At 42.3% G+C, this 18,689-nt stretch overlaps 2 protein-coding genes across 2 annotated transcripts; both read right to left on the bottom strand.

Annotated features, from left to right (window-relative positions):
• Nucleotides 1–447: 447 nt before the first annotated feature.
• On the bottom strand, nucleotides 448–6,169 carry LOC138602944 (cytosolic phospholipase A2 gamma-like). Its single transcript, XM_069674581.1, has 13 exons — nucleotides 5,917–6,169; nucleotides 5,059–5,169; nucleotides 4,768–4,910; nucleotides 3,361–3,547; nucleotides 3,173–3,278; nucleotides 2,948–3,088; nucleotides 2,456–2,521; nucleotides 2,211–2,354; nucleotides 1,918–2,055; nucleotides 1,739–1,822; nucleotides 1,249–1,403; nucleotides 900–1,071; nucleotides 448–815 (listed from the first exon to the last, which is right to left on the bottom strand). Exons 1-13 carry the CDS (start codon nucleotides 6,025–6,027, stop codon nucleotides 646–648), a joined length of 1,728 nt encoding a protein of 575 aa, XP_069530682.1. The 5' UTR covers nucleotides 6,028–6,169; the 3' UTR covers nucleotides 448–645.
• Nucleotides 6,170–7,910: 1,741 nt separating this feature from the next.
• LOC138602607 (cytosolic phospholipase A2 gamma-like) lies at nucleotides 7,911–18,025 on the bottom strand. The gene is made up of 16 exons (XM_069674091.1): nucleotides 17,969–18,025; nucleotides 15,621–15,731; nucleotides 15,149–15,291; nucleotides 14,666–14,852; nucleotides 14,476–14,575; nucleotides 14,262–14,402; nucleotides 13,867–13,932; nucleotides 13,482–13,747; nucleotides 12,189–12,501; nucleotides 11,623–12,105; nucleotides 11,351–11,509; nucleotides 11,160–11,243; nucleotides 10,443–10,597; nucleotides 9,685–9,856; nucleotides 8,201–8,372; nucleotides 7,911–8,109 (listed from the first exon to the last, which is right to left on the bottom strand). The coding sequence occupies exons 1-16, from the start codon at nucleotides 17,993–17,995 to the stop codon at nucleotides 8,058–8,060; spliced, it is 2,631 nt and encodes an 876-aa protein (XP_069530192.1). The 5' UTR covers nucleotides 17,996–18,025; the 3' UTR covers nucleotides 7,911–8,057.
• Nucleotides 18,026–18,689: the final 664 nt, after the last annotated feature.

Below are 18,689 nucleotides of genomic sequence, written 5' to 3'. Positions count from 1 at the left end.
GTGTGCAGATGATTTGATGGAGGCACTGACCCACATAACACACTGCAGCTCCTCCTGTGGAAGTGGTGCGCCCTCTAGTGTTACCTTCATGAGACAGCAGCATGAAGTTACTGAAAACAGAGACTCAGACTGAGAAGGATCGAATCTGACATAATGACACAATAACAACTCAGATTATGGGATTTTGAGGAGTTTAAGGCAAATGGGTCAAAGGTCGCCCACTAACAGTTCTTGTTGTTTCCACTGACAGGCTCAGATTGGTATTCTAAGTGTGTAACAACATGACAGAAAGGATCCCTACAGAGATAGACCTTTTTGTTACAGAGGAAGATGATTGTTTTAACCACACACAGACGTTACATCGCTCTCTGCACACACACCAGACTCCATTCAGAAAAACACTGATTTAAGCTCACAGGAGACAAGGACATTAAAAAGGCGTTCTCACACATTTAACTGATCTTTATTTGTAGTATTTGTCAACATGCAAGACATGATTACATTCAATGATTGTGTACTGGTTATATAACTGAGAGCTTACATTCATGAACAGTGAAGCCTGACTTCAACCAGGATGAAGCTCAGATTCTGGGTCACGGCATGTCACTTATTGATTAATCAGCACCAAAACACTCTGACACATCTCTACCTCTCACGTCTGCGGACAGCAGCCTTGTTGATCTCTCTCAGCAGAGTTTCTTTGTTCCTCTTCATGTTTCCTCTCGCCGTCTCCAACACAGACTCGATCTTCTCCTGGTTAAACGGACGCTGGAAGGTGGAGAACTGAGACATCTTGGCTTTGACCTCCTCTGCATCTGGACCAGGATAAAAATCAAAGATGATCACCTTTGACATTATAACATTATTATTATTTAAGGTGTCTGTGGGTTGTGTCAGACCTCTGCAGTTGTCTCTGTTGAAGAGCGGCAGGTAAACGATGGTGGGCTCCTTCTCTTTGCCCTCAAACACGTAGCAGCCCTTCGGCCACTCTCTCTCCTCAAGGATTTTCTCGTCAATCTTTGGGAACGGCTTCTTCAGCTCGGCTGCATAGTCTCTGGCGAGAGTCAGAGTCTGTGCAGAGAACAGAGGGTGAACAGTAATGCAACATAGTCCTAGTAAAAACACCGCTGCCCTCACTATTGTGATAACAAACACTATTGTTCGATTCTGCATCTCATTTGAAAATATTTCGATATACCTAAAGGTCGATATAGTGTCCCACCTTTACACACACACACTCAGCATTACCTCGAAGATGTTTCCTGCGCTGTACTCTGGAGCGATGATGAGGTCGATGTCTCTCTTGTCTCCCAGGAATGACGGATAGGCGACGTTGATCAGCAGCCCGGCGTCCACCAGGTTGAAACTCTCTTTAGTGTGGAGGCAAAGTGGAACGCTGGAGTCTGCCCGGCGACAGGATTTTAAAGAAATTCACTTCAGGCATATTTTTCTACTCGTAAATGTGTTCATGACTGTATTTCACCATTACTGCATGATAAAGTCTGTTGAGCTTGTGTTGAATGACCCTATGACCCTGAACACGCTGTCAGTGTCTCTGAGTGAGTCCGTCTGCTGGCCGGTGCTGAGCAGTTAGTGTGCAATTGGTTCAATTGAGCTTTTTCACTGACCGCGGCTGATCAGAGCTGCATGTGAGGCTTACTGTATGAGTGTGTGTGTGTGTGTGTGTGTGTGTGAGTGTGAGTTTTTGTTTTATTGTTGGATTGTCCCGTCTTCTTACTTTGGTACTGGTAGAGGAAGTTGTTGGTAGTTCCCCACTCCCACTTCACAATCAGAGGAAGGACCTGCTTGGTAAGAAAAGTGACTGTGGGGAAACAGCGGTGCACAGACAGGTTTACATCTCATTTAAAAAGAACTGATCTGTTTGTTTCCATCGCTGTTTATCTGTTAAAAACTGACCCTGTGTTTTAAAAGCTCCCTCCTGCAGACTCTGGCTCCAGGTCTCCACCACCGCCAGCAGCTGCAGACTCCACTGGAGAAAGAAGCTTTTTTTCTCCTCCAAACCCAGCCCTGCAGACTCATTATGGTGTAGCATGTCTGAAGAAAGGAAGAACAAAGTTGAGCCAGTGATGGCGTTCCTGTCTGGGATTCAGAAGCTGAGATCTTGGGACTTTGCATGCAGGATCCAAAAGAATAAGATCGCATGAGTAAAGCTCATAAGTGTTCCGTTTATAGTAAATCATCTTCATCACCTGCGTCTTCCAGTAGTTTCTGCAGCTTGTCCAGTTCAGACAGAGCGATCGGATCCTTAACGGTGCTTCTGGTCAGAGCTATGAATTTATCAAGGACGTTGTACACACGCAGGTACTCAGCTGCAGTGTCCACATGTCCGGGCACTGAAACACACAGAACATCAAGTAATGTCTACTTTTCCTCTTCAACTAGAGATGAACCTCTGCAGCTTCAGAGCTGTAATATATGTTAATGTAGTGATTACCATTCAGCCAGTGAGGGAGGAACTCTTTGAGCATCTCCTCGTGAGCCAACGCACAACCCAGCATACCTGCACAGTTTGACAAAAAACAATTATGCATGCATAATCAACACTCCTAAATTATCAATACGTGCAGATTCATCATGAGCAGCTAACGAACAACTTATCGATGCTTCTAAAGGTTAATTTTAAGACATGGATTAGTTCAATCACATGAGCATGTTATGATCATCACTGACAAATGTATTTTTGCATCAGTTTGAGATAAGTACAATAATTTCAACAATTTAAAGACGAACAACAGTCAGCTGTTAAAGTAAAGAAAAGATGCAGCTCTAAAATTGAACTTTAAAAATGTGTTTTTGTGTATTTCTTGGTTATACTTCTTAGTTCTCTCCTCCGATCTTCCACAATGTCGAATATAAATCAAATCCCCAGCAGATATAGGTACTAGATGATCCTGTAATTGTTACTGCTCGCCCTGGGAACACACACCTTGTAGTTTGACCATGTCCATCTCCGGCTTCTCCTCCAGCAGCTCTCCGCTCTGGAATTTGCTGCCCAGAAGAGAAGTTTCAACGAAGAGACCCAACTCTGTGAAACCGGCCTCATGAGGACTCACCTCGAACCACTTCCCTGAGAGACACAGAGGCTGTTTTACGTTCAAAACAGAACTTACCAGGGGGACTAATGTGACAGGTTAAAGGTGCATGTGTGTACCTTCCATGGGCCCTTGTGAAAAGCAGTGCTTCTCTATGGCACAGTAGATGGGGTAGGGGTTGGTGGCGTTTCTGCTGGCTTCTTCTGAAAGACGCCGCAGGTCCATCTGATAAAACACAACATATTTTCTGAAGGGCTGCATATACAACCAAAGTATGTAGTAAATATGGGTAATTCTTTCATGGGACCTGTTTCATGATCCCAGCAGAGGTCAACACCCCCCAAATATCAGCCAGAGAGAAGTGCTCCTCCTTTGCCCTCTCACCCAACCAGGCCAGAGCCTCCTCCAGCTCCACCTCCGGACCCATGAGCCTTGACACCGCTCTGTCCATACCCACGCTCCACTGAGGGTCACTGTACAGTGAGGACATGGACCTGTCAGAGGACACAGGTACACACAGGAGAGGAGAAACTGGGTTGTAAGTTTCTGCCAACCAGTTTTCGCTGCAGTTGTAGTTACATCAAGGCATGTGTGTTTCCCACCGAGGGACAGGGGACATATTCAGGGCCCGAACACCAAGTGGTGCTCGATGGTCCTATTGTTTTTCTAAGGAGAAGACCTCTAATGAATGAAACTTTGCACACGCATCAAAAGGGATGAAAATGTACATTTTATTTGGGCCAGGGGATATAACTCCTCCTCCTTGGGCTTTCATCCGATCCACTTCTAATTTGGTCAGGGTACAGAGGAGACATTGAAGATGAAAAGATATTAAAACCTTCTACAACACTAAAAGGGCGTGGCCGTGGTGGGCCCTCAAATCTGCATGTCCGTGGCGTCCCACCGAACAGCAAACTTGCCAAAATGCTTCGCCATAAAAATCCAAGCTCTTATAACTCAGCTAGACATGGTCATATCTGTGCCAAATTTCATGTGCTTAATGAGAGTCCAGACCTGAATACATCTAGACTTGAAATTTTTGAAACAGTCATAGCGCCACATAGTGGCAAGAGGAAGTCACTTTTGCTATATTTTCATGTACAATTCCAATCATGCTGGTCATATTCCCCTCAGATTTAATCAACAACATCCTAAGACCTTTGCCCTGCAACAATATTATACCCATGAGTCTACGTCTAACACTGTTGCCATAGCGATCCGTTGTTCACCATATGGAAGGAAGTAGTTGTTTGACTTAAAATACTCGTATAGTCACCAAACCTAGTAGACATGTCGCCTGTGGGGAAATGAGAAGTTTGATATGTGTCTTGTAAGTGGGCGTGACAAAATGGCTCACTGGTGCCGCCTACAATTTCTCAAAAATTCAGCCCCTGCAGAACATTTACCCTACAATCATGAAATTTGGTACACATATGTATCATCTCCAGACCTACAAAAAATCCTCTTGAGCCCATATAAAACCCACAAAAAGTCTGCCATTTAGGGGTTTTTTTTGTCAAAAGCCAGTGTATTTAAAAAAAATAGCATGCTGTAAAATAAACCTCCGGATTTAATACAAATATTTTACAATTTAATATATATTTTTCTGTAATGCTCCTGCAGTGTCCCACAACCAACCAAAGCTGCAGATCTGTTCATCTGTGCAAATGTCACACACACGCTTGTCAACGTGTACGAGTGTTATTGTAGTTACCATGTTGATCCAGAAACTCCTCCCAGGTAGAGCACAGAGTTCAACAGACCGTCTTTTTCCATCTGATCGAGGGAACCCACCAGACCCACGGCTGCCCTCTGACCCCCACCTGAGGCCAGCAGAGCGATGTGAGGAACTGAGTCCTGGTTGTAAAGATGATGGAGAGATAAATAACATGTCTTAAACTGTTATCATAACCCTTAAACTCTCTTAAAGATACAAAAATAAAAAGCTATAACAAAGCAGAAAGGAATATTCTGTCCTGAGTGTGAGAGGTTTCTTGTTTCTTACTGCAGAACAGTTGATCTCCAGACTGTTGAGAGACTCCAGAATGATTTGTTTCCTCTTCTCAACATACTCCTGTTCACCATCACACACACTCTGAGAGTGACGGATGGATTTCTGAAAGAATCAAGGACATCAGACTGAGTTACAACAATAAGGGAAGAAGAAAGATAACTTAGAATCATACAACATCAATAAGAAGCATATCCACCTGTGAGGTCGCCCATTGGTTTGTGGACGACTCCAGGTTGGCATTTTAGATGTTGCCATCTTGTTTTTTTATGGTGCCAAACGTGAACATTTTCCGATGGCAGAGTGAATACATATTGCTGCACCTCTATCCTGATTGACAGTTTATTGTGGATGCGACTTGTCAATAGCAAGGAAGCCCCGCCCTAACCCCTCCCCTCTTCCTGGTCTGTGTGACTCTCAATGGGAGCATCAGTGACTAAATGAACATCATGCCATGTTGAAGAAGACGTGAGACAGCTCACCCATTACTTTCATATAATCTATGGTTATAACACTGTTTTCGTAAGGCCCAGGCTGGCTTGCACACTGGTCAACATTTTGGCTACTTTGCCTTAAAGACATTCGGCTGGTTTGATCTATTTATTTTTTGAAGCTTCAAACTTTATTTAGTAGAAAACAGAACAGGGGCAGAAGTCTGGAAACATTTTTCCATGTTATCTTTCCTTTTTACCATATTTAGCTAAATTTAATTCAACACTTTTCCATCCTGACAAACCCTCGCTGTAGTATCTGACTGTGCATTTGTCTGCATGCAAAGTGTGGTGCTATTTCTTGGTAAAGAACATAAGATAGTGAATTATACACACTATGGTGGTGTCATAAATCTCTTACCTCAGACGCAGATGTTTGTCCCTCCATGTTGTCCGCTGCTGATGTCACAGCTACTAAAATCACGATCCAAAAGGAAATCAGTGAGACTGGAAAACTTTTTCCGGTCTGCATGTTGGGGCATGGCAACTTCCTCAAATAAAAGGTGTTTTGAATTCAGTTGCACATTGTAGTGACAGCTCTGTCCTCTGACTTCTCTGCAGTCACATTTCTCTGATCAAATCTTTGTTTTCTAACTCGTCTTCCTCTTCAGGGGGTTCTTCCAATCAGTGGTGCTGGCTGGGCAGACTGAGGCGTGCACACACACGATCAAGCCGCAGCTTGTAGCAGAAATAAATCCCACAAGCAGTACAACATACCTTATCTGACAGACACACACACAAACAAGCTTTGATTTCTTCCATGTGTTGGCTTTTCGAGGGAAAATTCCTAAACATTTTCCAGATATCAAATTCAAACCAGTGTGAAAAACAAGAATCTTGGCTTTGTGGCCTAATTTGACCCTGATTCATAATAAGTCTCTCAATAATTAGAAAAGTCTGTTCAACTAGAAGGTAATTAGTCTTCTATGGTTTGTGTCCATGCCATCGAAGAGAGTTAGATACTGTCTGGGATAAAAGCTGTCTATCAGTGCTTTATTGACCTGAATTGACTTGAACATAAAAAACTACTAAAGTAAACGAACTGATTACAAAATCTAAAAATCTAAAAAGACTGAAATGGATGGAAAAACTTCCTACACAATAATATCTAAACAGAAGGGCAGCAGTATAATCAGCCATGTATGAACTAAAAATACTCATTTATTAGCCAGCACTAATGATATCATTTTAATGCTCGCTAACACTAGCTAGAAAACATACTGTTACTTAGCTGTATCATTTGAAATTATAAACCGGTAATGTTAGCTGGGTTGGGAAAAACAGTCATTTTGGCAGAATACATAAAACAATAAACATGCTAACACACTAACAAACACCACTATTGTTAGCTAGCGAAACACACTGTAACCAAGCTAACATTAAAGCTAGCTAGGAAATTCTGCCTTTTTATTTCACAGGGTGTAAAAGTATCAATCAGTATCATTAAGTTAGCTTTAAAATGTTTGCTGAAATAGTAGCTGTGTCAGAACTCTGGACAACATGTAAAAATACATAAAACAAAGTGGTAGCTAACAAAATAGCTATTATTTTATAAGTTAGATGTTCCTAACATAAATGCTAGCTAGGAATTAATTATTTTTCTTTCTATTGTATCACTTAAAATTACAAACCGGTAACATTAATGGTTGGGAAAACAAGTAGGCTAGTGTTGGCAGGCCTGAATACATTAAAAAAATAAACTAGCACTCAAAGAAATCCTACTATTATTAGCTTGCAGGCAACACTGTAACCTGGCTAACATTAAGGCTAGCTGGGTATTTCCTACCCACATAAACACACTGCAGCTCCTCCTGTGGAAGTGGTGCGCCCTCTAGTGTTACCTTCATGAGACAGCAGCATGAAGTTACTGAAAACAGAGACTCAGACTGAGAAGGATCAAATCTGACATAATGACACAATAACAACTTAGATTATGGGATTTTGAGGAGTTTAAGGCAAATGGGTCAAAGGTCGCCCACTAACAGTTCTTGTTGTTTCCACTGACAGGCTCAGATTGTTATTCTAAGTGTGTGACAACATGACAGAAAGGATCCCTACAGAGATAGACCTTTTTGTTACAGAGGAAGATGATTGTTTTAACCACACACAGACGTTACATCGCTCTCTGCACACACACCAGACTCCATTCAGAAAAACACTGATTTAAGCTCACAGGACAGGAGCTGCTGCTCTCCCTCTGTCTCTGTTAGTCTTTCTGTGTTATTCTGTTGTGTTGCATCTGGGCTCAAACTTTCAAACACCAGAGTCACACAACATTACAGAGAAACAAACTGATGAAGGTAGCAGCAGCTCCTGTTTTCAGTGCTGTACAAGAACATAAAAAAGGCGTTCTCACACATTTAACTGATCTTTATTTGTAGTATTTGTCAACATGCAAGACATGATTACATTAAATGATTGTGTACTGGTTATATAACTGAGAGCTTACATTCATGAACAGTGAAGCCTGACTTATAACCAGGATGAAGCTCTGATTCTGATTCACAGCAAACCAAAAAGACAAGACTCAGAGAATCTTTGGAACACAGATTTCCTGGAAGAGAGGAAGAAAGAGAAGCGGCCATGTTGGTTTCATTTGTCAGTTATTGATTAATCAGCACCAAAACACTCTGTCACATTTGTACCTGTAATATCTGCGGAGAGCAGCCTTGTTGATCTCTCTCAGCAGAGTTTCTTTGTTCCTCTCCATGTTTTCTCTCGACGTGTGAAACAGACTCTTGATCTTCTCCTGATCAAGATTGTGGGGAAGCTGGAAGGTGGAGAACTCCGACATCTTTTCTTTGACCTGCTCTGCATCTGGACCAGGATAAAAAACAAAGATGGTCAAAAACACATTATTCTTATTATTTGTGTTTTGCAGTGGCGGCTGGCCAATAGTGGAGAGTGTGTTTTTATTTTTATTTATTTTATTTTAAAAAACTAATATTAACAACATTACTTATTTAAATATGTAATATATATATATATATATAAAAAATAATGTTCATTGGAAATGTGGGAAACAAGCGTACTGACTCACACAGTATTCAACGCTTTGGATGCTTTAACTGACAGACACTCTGCTTGTTTGATCTATCTTTAGGGCCCCAGCACCAGGCGGTGCGAGGACCCTATTGTGTTTGTTAGGATTATTATTTTGTCACTTTTTAATCGCAGGGGGTTACCATGCTCAAAAACTCATGAAACCACTCAGGCACATCAGAAGTGGGTCTCCAACATGGGCGCGGCAAAGAGGCTCAATAGTGCCACCTTAAAATGTTCAAAAAGGGGTCTCCATAGAGGTTACTTTCACCTACATGTGTACATTTGAGTCAAAAGCCTCTTGCACCCACACATAAGACCCAACAGAAGTCCACAATTTCCTTATGAATATGAAAAAAAAAGTCAAACTTGGATTAACTTCTCCGACACCGTTTAAGCGATCCATTTCAAATTTGCTGTACAGCTACAGGAGACCTGAACAAAGAAAAGTTGTCAACATCTTTAACAAACTCAAAGGGCGTGGCCGTGACCAGTCCTCAAATGTGTATGATCCTCCATGAAACAGGAAGTGACTCTGTATAACTCAGCTGTATATTCTCCAACCTGATCAAGTGGCACCCTGCGGTGTTGAAAAATGAAGCCAATGTGGAAGTGCAAAAAACTGCAGTTCCTCGAGTGGCCACTTGAGGCTCCAGAAAACAAGAAATAACATTACAGCAGATGGGAAAAAGCCAATTTTTACAGCAGAAATAAACATGTTTACAGCCTGGTACAAAAAACGGTTTTGTTATAGATAGCTAATTTTATTGTTCATGATAACTGTACGGGGGGTGAATTACGCTTATATGGAAAAATATGGATCAGCCTGATATTAAAATCAACCAACAAGCAAGTGAAAAAGGTAAAACCTACACCAGAGGATTCTCTCACAACTGGTACACTAGAAAGGCTTGGCTAGCTGGATGTAGCCATGTTAATGCACTATTTTGCTTCCCATGTTTACTTTTTAAAACTGTCGTAGTCGGATGGTTGTTAAAAACTGAGTATGGCACAGCACAGCCCCACCGAGAATATTTTTCACCAGCCGCCACTGGTGTTTTGTGCTGTGAGCCTCTGTGTATCAGACCTTTGCAGTTGTCTCTGTTGAAGAGCGGCAGGTAAACGATGGTGGGCTCCTTCTCTTTGCCCTCAAACACGTAGCAGCCCTTCGGCCACTCTCTCTCCTCCAGGATTTTCTCGTCAATCTTTGGGAACGGCTTCTTCACTTTGGCTGCATAGTCTCTGGCGAGAGTCAGAGTCTGTGCAGAGAACAGAGGGTGAACATTGTTGGACAGTTCAAACACTCTGCAACAAAGTCTGAGTTAAACACTTTACCTCATAAGTTAGACATGGCAGGTTCCACTTTTAAACAAAATGATTCTTCATGCAGGATTTGTGTTATTAAATGTGTCTTATCAATAGATTTCCAAACACATGCATGTCCTCTGCATTCATTTGAAAATATGTATAAATGAGGGACAGTTAAACTACATGTGTGAAAGGCTGAAAGTGCAGAAAAGTATTCGGGCCAGAAAAAAGAAAGAAAAATGCCTGAGGAAGTTTTTCTTTTTATTCTGCCTTTGGACATTAAAGCTGAAGCTTCAGTATAATTACAGGAAAAAGGAAGAAAATCAGAGGAGGAAGATTTTCTACACTCGACACATTATTGAAATTTACACTTTAGGTCAGTTTGGATATTTAACACAACATTAAACTTCATCAATTAAAAAATGTAATGTCTTAGCCTACATCTCTCAGACATATTGATATATGTGGATAAGTTGATAAATCACCAGCTCTAACACACACACACACACACACACACACACACACACTCAGCAGTACCTTGAAGATCTCTCCTGCGCTGTAATCTGGAGCGATGATGAGGTCGATGTCTCTCTTGTCTCCCAGAAATGGCGGATAGGGGACGTTCATCAGCAGCCCGGCGTCCACCAGGTGTAACTTCTCTTTAGTGGTGATGAGAGATGGAACGCTGGAGTCTGCCCGGCAACAGGATTTTTGAAATGTTCAATCCAACCTTACAGACTTTCTTTTACTTCTACTTCTTCTCTCGTTGCATCTCTCTGAAGTTGCTCAACAGGTTTTCACACCTCCAACATATATGGAGCAACTGCAATCATTTGGAGTCCTGTTTATGTTCACCCCAAGACAGTAAGTCCAACATAAACGCTCCTTTTAGCTACAACCACTCCAGAGATAAATGTGTGTCTTTACTGCCGCTAAACTCGCCGTCATTTTCACTAGCTAGTTTCTAACTGTGTCTGTCTGCTGCTCGGTGCTGAGCATGTTGAGGGGTTTAAATGTTAAAGTTTTCTGATATTATCTGTAACATACACATATCATTTGACCCATTTGTTTGTTATTGATTCATTAATATATAATGGCATAATATATTTAATGAACAGTCAGGAAAGTGGTTTCAATCTGAACAGCTCACACTCTCCAAGAAAGCCAAGAAGAGTTTAATCCAAACGACTCCTTTGAGAAATAACTTGACAAATAATCAAATGTTTTTGCTGCTCGATTGTCCCGCCTTCTTACCTTGGTACTTGTAGAGGAAGTTGTTGGTAGTTCCCCACTCCCAATTCCAAATCAGTTGAAAGACCTGCTTGGCAAGAGAGTAGCCTGTGTGAAACAGAGGTGCACAGACGTGTTTACATCTTCTTTGAACAGAATTAATTAGTTTGTTTTCATCACTGACACATCCTCCTGTTTATCTGATAAAAACTGACCTAGCTTAAGTTTTTCAAGATATCCCATCTCCACACTTGTCTCGGACGAGATCATCATACGCGCCATCTTGGGCACCTCGTAGCCTCCTACTCCTGGTATTTCTCCTTGCCTCAAAGTAGTTGAAGTAATATGAGAAGTGGGGCGCTGATGGCGTTTCTCTGTGGGATTCAGAAACTGAGATCTTGGGACTTTGCATGCAGCTTCTAAAAGAATACGATTGAATGAATAAAGCTAACGGATGCTAAGTTTTATAGTAAATAATCTTAATTACCTGTGTCTTCTAGTATTTCCTGCAGCTTGTCCAGTTCAGACAGAGTGCTCGGATCCTTAATTGTGCTTCTGGTCAAAGCTATGAGTTCATGCAGGGCTCCGTGCACATCAGCTGCAGCATGCTCATCATCTGGCAGCGATGCTGCAGCATACTCATCTTCAAACAGCGATGCTGCAGCATACTCATCTTCTGGCAGCGATGCTGCATACTCATCTTCTGGCAGCGATGCTGCAGCATACTCATCTTCTGGCAGCGATGCTGCATACTCATCTTCTGGCAGCGATGCTGCAGCATACTCATCTTCTAACAGCGATGCTGCAGCATACTCATCTTCTGGCAGCGATGCTGCAGCATCCTCAACATCTGGCAGCAATGCTGCAGCAAACTGAACATCTGGCAGCGATGCTGCAGCATCCTCAACATCTGGATTCGATGTTGCAGCAAACTGAACATCTGGCAGCGATGCTTCAGCATCCTCAACATCTGGATTCGATGTTGCAGCAAACTGAACATCTGGCAGCGATGCTGCAGCAAACTGAACATCTGGCAGCGATGCTGCAGCATACTGAACATCTGGATTCGATGCTGCAGCATACTGAACATCTGGCAGCGATGCTGCAGCATACTGAACATCTGGATTCGATGCTGCAGCATACTGAACATCTGGCAGCGATGCTGCAGCATACTGAACATCTGGATTCGATGTTGCAGCAAACTGAACATCTGGCAGCGATGCTGCGGCATCTTCATCAGCTGGGAGCGATGCTGCGGCATCTTCATCAGCTGGGAGCGATGCTGCGGCATCTTCATCAGCTGGGAGCGATGCTGCGGCATCTTCATCAGCTGGGAGCGATGCTGCAGCATCTTCATCATCTGCCACTGCAGGGGGGGGGTCAGTCAAAGAAGTGCAGAACCTTATTCATAATTCTCATTATACTTTCGACTCACAGTCCCTGCTCCCTGCCCATCACCTTTTGGGGCCGCTGCTGTTGCTGATGCGTTACAGACACGATAAATTATTTTAAAACATAAAATGAATGTATTGAGTGAAGAAGCACAGTGGTGGACTGTGCTGATTTAAAAAAACAAAAGCTCATATATTTCACATATTATTTATTCTGTTGTCTTTTTTTCTACACTTATTCTTCATTGCATTATTGAAGGAGCTAACTGACGTTTCACTGATGTATAATTCTCACCTCTCCATTTCCCATCAAGCAAAAGACGTGCTTTAAACGTCTGTGCTCGATAGAGCTCTGATTTAGTCTGGCTGTGTGTAGACCAAATTTTAATAAAATGGATTAAAGTTAGTTTTTGCTCACACAGTTTGCCAGATGTATGATATCCCATCATGTGGGCGAAGTCAACAGTGATTTCATTTCTTTGACATGGTTCATGTATAGCCACGATTTAGCTCTGTATCAGACGGGCTACGTGCAGCCTGCCTTCAGACCATCAGGCGAAGTAGCATGAGCAGATGCTTTGGTGTCTAACACCCAGTGAGCACCAACGGGGATTTAAACACCCACATTTGGTTTCGTGGTGTCTTACACCCCACGTGTGTTCATGAGTTTGAATGTGAGCTGATAAATATAAAACGATATACTTTAATGTTGTCATGTTTCTGTCTAACTATCAAGAATGTGTTTGTCAGTATTTTGCTGTTTAAACGTGATGAGGAGGGAATATTAAATAAATAAGCTATCTGTTTTTGCTTTGATGACATTGATTTCACTGAATATCAATAAGTATAATACAGATACAATTCATTGTCATACTTTTTGAACAGGTTATATAAATCTGCCAATAATATCATAATCATACTAACACCTTTCCTTTTCTCTTTACAAAGACCGGACAGGTAAGAGTGCTGGATCTTGGGTGGAAAAAAAGTGACTAGACTTGACTTGACATAACCTTTGACTTGACTTGACTTGCCCAAGAAAAAATGACTTGAGACTTGCTTGAGACTTGGACCAAATGACTCGAGACTTACTTGAGACTTGGACACACGTGACTTGGACACTTTGTTGAATCATGAAGCGCTGTGACACTGGCTCCTGAAAAGGTGGAGGGGAATCCGAGCGCTGCAGTGATGCTTTAGCAGCCTGAAAAACTCTCGGCCCTGAAACACACAATCACACACAAAGTTATGTCTTCTTTCCATCTTAACGAGAGAAAAATGTCTGCAGCGTCTTAAAATACATTTATTAAGTGTTATAATGTTGTTAATGTTGTGATTACATGGCAGCAAGTTAGAGATGTAATCGATGATCTTGTTGAAATCAGCCAATGCAGAACCGAAAATACCTGCACAGTTGGACAAATATGAATTATGCAGACATAATCAACAGTCCTACATTATCATGCAGATATGTCAGGAGTTTATATTCTATGATGCAAATGCAAGAATACACTCAACTTTACCACATGATCGCATTATTTTAGGACAGGAGTTAATCACCTGAGTAATATGCTTTGATGATAATCGCTGACAAATGTATTTTGTGTCAGGTTGAGGAAACTGACAGTTTAAAGACTAACAACAGTGTTGTTCATCAGATAAATCAAATCACCTGAAATATTAAAAGGTACTAGATGATCCTGTAATTGTTACTGCTCGCCCTGTGAACACACACCTTGTAGTTTGACCATGTCCATCTCCGGCTTCTCCTCCAGCAGCTCTCCGCTCTGGAATTTGCTGCCCAGAAGAGAAGTTTTAACGAAGAGACCCAACTCTGTGAAACCGGCCTCATGAGGACTGAACTCGAACCACTTCCCTGAGAGACACAGAGGCTGTTTCACTCACTTACTCACAGAACGTACTGTAATTCAACATGTGCAGAAATGTACCTTCAGTGGCCTCTTCTATGTACTTCTCTATGGCACAGTAGATGGGGTAGGGGTTGGTGGCGTCCCTGCTGGCTTCTTCTGAAAGACGCCGCAGTTCCATCTGATAAAACACAACATATTTTCTGAAGGGCTGCATATACAACCAAATGGGAAATAAAAGGAGTAAATGTGTGTATGTTTGTCCTGGGACCTGTTTCATGACCGTAGCAGAGGTCAACACCCCCCAGATATCAGTCAGACAGAAGTGCTCCTCCTTTAACCTCTCCTCCAACCAGGCGATAACCTCCTCCGACTTCACCTCTGTATGGATTAGCTTGGACACGGCTATATCCATACCCTTGCTCCACTGAGGGTCACTGTACAGCGAGGACATGGACCTGTCAGAGGACACAGTGTAGCGGGTTAAATAAAAAATGTGCAGTGCCAGTCAGAGAACAAAAATAGTTTGGTAAAACCATAAAAACAATAAACAGGCAAACAGTAACCAAATGACTTCAGCAAAAACAGCAGCCAGGCACAAGCAATAAGAACAGACAGTTTCATCCAGTAAATACTTTTTTTTTTTCAAATGCTCCTGCAGCATCTCACATGTCAGCCAAAGCTGCAGGTCTGTTTATACATGCAGAGATCACACACACTTGTGTCAACGTGTATCGAGTGTTATTGTAGTTACCATGTTGATCCAGAAATTCCTCCCAGGTAGAGCACAGAGTCCAACAGACCGTCTTTTCCCATCTGAAAAAGGGAACCCACCACACTCACGGCTGCCCTCTGACCCCCACCTGAGGCCAGCAGAGCGATGTGAGGAACTGAGTCCTGGTTGTAAAGATGATGGAGAGATAATAACATGTCTTCAACTGTGATCATAAACCTCAAAGTCTCTGGCTTCAATCATTTCCTGTCATCGCTCCAAATATGCACAAAAATTAAAACATACAACTTGTCACGTTTATGTTTACTGGTAGGTGGCGTAGTAATTATTACAGGAGACCAGTTAGAAGTTATCAGAGCTTCTTTGAGGTTATAATAAGATGTGAAACAGTGAAAGAAAACTTTCCTTTGGAGACAGAAACAAACAAAAAGTAAATAAAAAGAAGCAGAAAGGAATATTCTGTCCTGAGTGTGAGAGGTTTCTTGTTTCTTACTGCAGAACAGTTGATCTCCAGACTGTTGAGAGACTCCAGAATGATTTGTTTCCTCTTCTCAACATACTCCTGTTCACCATCACACACACTCTGAGAGTGACGGATGGATTTCTGAAAGAATCAAGGACATCAGACTGAGTTACAACAATAAGGGAAGAAGAAAGATAACTTAGAATCATAGGCTGTAAATCAGAAGCAAATACAGCCACTGTTACGTCATCCATTGTTTTGTGGACTACTTTCTTTAGGCCTCTAGTTCTTCATTTTCACCATGGCCGTCTTTTTTTTTGTAAGAAGTGACCATTATTTAGATCTCTTTCTTGATTGACAGTTCTATGTGGAAGCGACCTGTCAGTCACAGGTAGCCCCGCCCTAAACCCCTCCCCTCTTCCTGGTCTGTGTGACTCTGATTGGGAGCATCAGTGACTAAATGAACATCATGCTGTGTTGAAGAAGACTTGAAACTAGAGACTGAGACCATAAACTCATCAGGAACATGTTTACTGAGGGAATACATCAGGAGAGGAGGAGGAGCATGTTCTCATAGACTTCTATAGAGTCATTAAGGAATTAGAAGGATGTAGCTCATCCACTACTTTTATACAATCTGTGGTTATAACGTAATGTTTTTATAAGGCCCAGGCTCGCACAGTAGTCAACGCTTTGGATGCTTTAACTGACAGACACTCTGCTTGTTTGATCTATCTTTAGGGCCCCAGCACCAGGCGGTGCGAGGACCCTATTGTGTTTGTTAGGATCATTATTTTGTCACTTTTTAATCGCAGGGGGTTGCCATGCTCAAAAACTCATGAAACCACTCAGGCACATCAGAAGTGGGTCTCCAACATGGGCGCGGCAAAGAGGCTCAATAGTGCCACCTTAAAATGTTCAAAAAGGGGTCTCCATAGAGGTTACTTTCACCTACATGTGTACATTTGAGTCAAAAGCCTCTTGCACCCACACATAAGACCCAACAGAAGTCCACAATTTCCTTATGAATATGAAAAAAAAAGTCAAACTTGGATTAACTTCTCCGACACCGTTTAAGCGATCCATTTCAAATTTGCTGTACAGCTACAGGAGACCTGAACAAAGAAAAGTTGTCAACATCTTTAACAAACTCAAAGGGCGTGGCCGTGACCAGTCCTCAAATGTGTATGATCCTCCATGAAACAGGAAGTGATGTATAACTCGGCTGTATACTCTCCAACCTGATCAAGTGGCACCCTGCGGTGTTGAAAAATGAAGCCAATGCGGAAGTGCAAAAAACTGCAGTTCCTCGAGTGGCCACTTGAGGCTCCAGAAAACAAGAAATAACATTACAGCAGAAATAAACATGTTTACAGCCTGGTACGAAAAACGGTTTTGTTATAAATAGCTAATTTTATTGTTCAGGATAACTGTACGGGGGGTGAATTTAATTATATTAAGCCTTAAATCATAGGGGCCGGATCACTTGATTGACAGGTGGATCCTGCTGGCTGTCTGCTAGACGTCGTCAACACAGACACAGACACTGAGCTTAACTCCACCTGTTTGTGTTGTTCGAGACTTTTGGGGATTTTTTCATTCAAAGTTTGGACAAATAATCTCTCTGTGGGATTTATGGAACTTTATGGCCGTGCAAGAAGTCTGAGCTCCAGCTTTAAGTGAGTTAAATGTTAGTGTTACTGTATTGAAATATTGTTAGCACTAAGTAGCAGGTATACTGTGCTCGCTGTGTTTATCGAACATTTATTTAATCGTTGGCCAGTAAACAGGACTCAGGAGTTTAAGCGATTACAGCGGACTGAAGTGATGAGAAGATCGGTTATTTTAGGTTTCCTGTTACGTGTCAGCTCGCCGCTCTCTCACCGGGTGAGCGAGCAGCGACGTAACTTAAACATACAGGGTTTTATCTGCCTTAAAGTTTATCTGCTTGAAGTCCCTTCTTGAACACTTTTACATGTAATCATTCTGGAAAGAGGTAGTTAGTGTCATGTGATATACATCCTTCCCTTAGGCATCGTCACTGTGTTGTTGACAATTAATTTGTCAAAAACAATTCAGATCCATTTCCACTGTTCTGTGTCTGATCATCACACGGTGGCTGCAGCTTACTCTGCGACTGCAACACGCCCCGACGTGCAAAAACAAACATTTTCTTTATTCTCTTCTCTTTTCACCTTACCTGTCCAGATATAGAAATGCCTCAAAAGAAACACTTCTCCATCCTGCATATAAACCTTGCCAAACCCTGCAGGAGCAGGACCTGATATAAAGTATGGTGCTACTTCCTGATAAAGAACACAAGATAGTGGGTTATAAACATTGTGGTGGTGATAAGCCCTTTGCCTCGAATCTCTTACCTCAGACGCAGCTGTTTGTCCCTCCATGTTGTCCTCTGCTGATGCCAGAGCTACTAAAATCACAATCCAAAACCAAATCAGCCAGATCCAAACTTCTGCATGTTGGGGCCTGGGAACCGCCTCAGGTAAAGGTGTGATAAAGTTACATGGAAATGTTATTGAAGGTTTGGAGGGTGCGGCCACCCCAGGGCCCTCGCTTGGTGAGGGCACGCTAATAAGCTATGTTTCAGTCATAGGGCCCTCTCGTACCCCCGGCACAAAGCGCCCTGGTGCACAGCGCTATTTTCCACCCGATGCAGCCTGTCTCTGCTATTCAAAGGGCGCACAGCTGCTGGCAACAGTAAAGTCACTGCAGCTTCATTTTTAACTATGATTCCGGTCAGTTTGGTCACATTCCCTTCAAATTTGGTCAGCAACATGGCAAGACTTTCGACTTGCGCCAGTTAGAAACTCATGAGTCTACTTCTAACCCTGTTGCTGTGGCAACTCGTTATTCGCCATGTAACAGGAAGTTGTTTTTTCAGGTGCTTAAAAAAAACGTACAGCCATGAAACTGGGTACACATGTCCCCAGTGGGGAAAAGGGAAGATTTATTTAGGTTTTGTTAGTGGGTGTGGCTAAACGGCTCAGTGGCGCCCCCTACAATTTGTCAACAATTCAGCCCCAGTAGCATGTCAATCCTAGATTTATGAAATGTACACATATGTATCAAACCTAGACC

The sequence above is a fragment of the Semicossyphus pulcher genome, unplaced genomic scaffold (assembly GCF_022749685.1).
Source record: "Semicossyphus pulcher isolate SPU_LCO1_2020_fin unplaced genomic scaffold, fSemPul1.0.p SCAF_23, whole genome shotgun sequence".
NCBI lineage: Eukaryota > Metazoa > Chordata > Actinopteri > Labriformes > Labridae > Semicossyphus > Semicossyphus pulcher.
The sequence above is the reverse complement of the archived record's forward strand: the minus strand, read 5'-3'. Positions and strand labels throughout refer to the sequence as shown.

Excerpts from the sequence above, each read along its gene's own strand:
- LOC138602944 (XM_069674581.1), bottom strand. The coding sequence starts at position 6,027 with ATGCAGACCGGAAAAAGTTTTCCAGTCTCACTGATTTCCTTTTGGATC. Across the intron at positions 4,911-5,058 it reads TGGAGATCAACTGTTCTGCA|GACTCAGTTCCTCACATCGC; the intron begins GTAAGAAACAAG and ends CTTTACAACCAG. Across the intron at positions 1,404-1,738 it reads CTTCCTCTACCAGTACCAAA|ACTCCAGCGTTCCACTTTGC; the intron begins GTAAGAAGACGG and ends GTCGCCGGGCAG.
- LOC138602607 (XM_069674091.1), bottom strand. The coding sequence starts at position 17,995 with ATGGAGGGACAAACAGCTGCGTCTGAG. Across the intron at positions 12,106-12,188 it reads GCATCGAATCCAGATGTTCA|ATGTTGAGGATGCTGAAGCA; the intron begins GTATGCTGCAGC and ends CATCGAATCCAG. Across the intron at positions 8,373-9,684 it reads CAACAGAGACAACTGCAAAG|ATGCAGAGCAGGTCAAAGAA; the intron begins GTCTGATACACA and ends ATCCTGGTCCAG.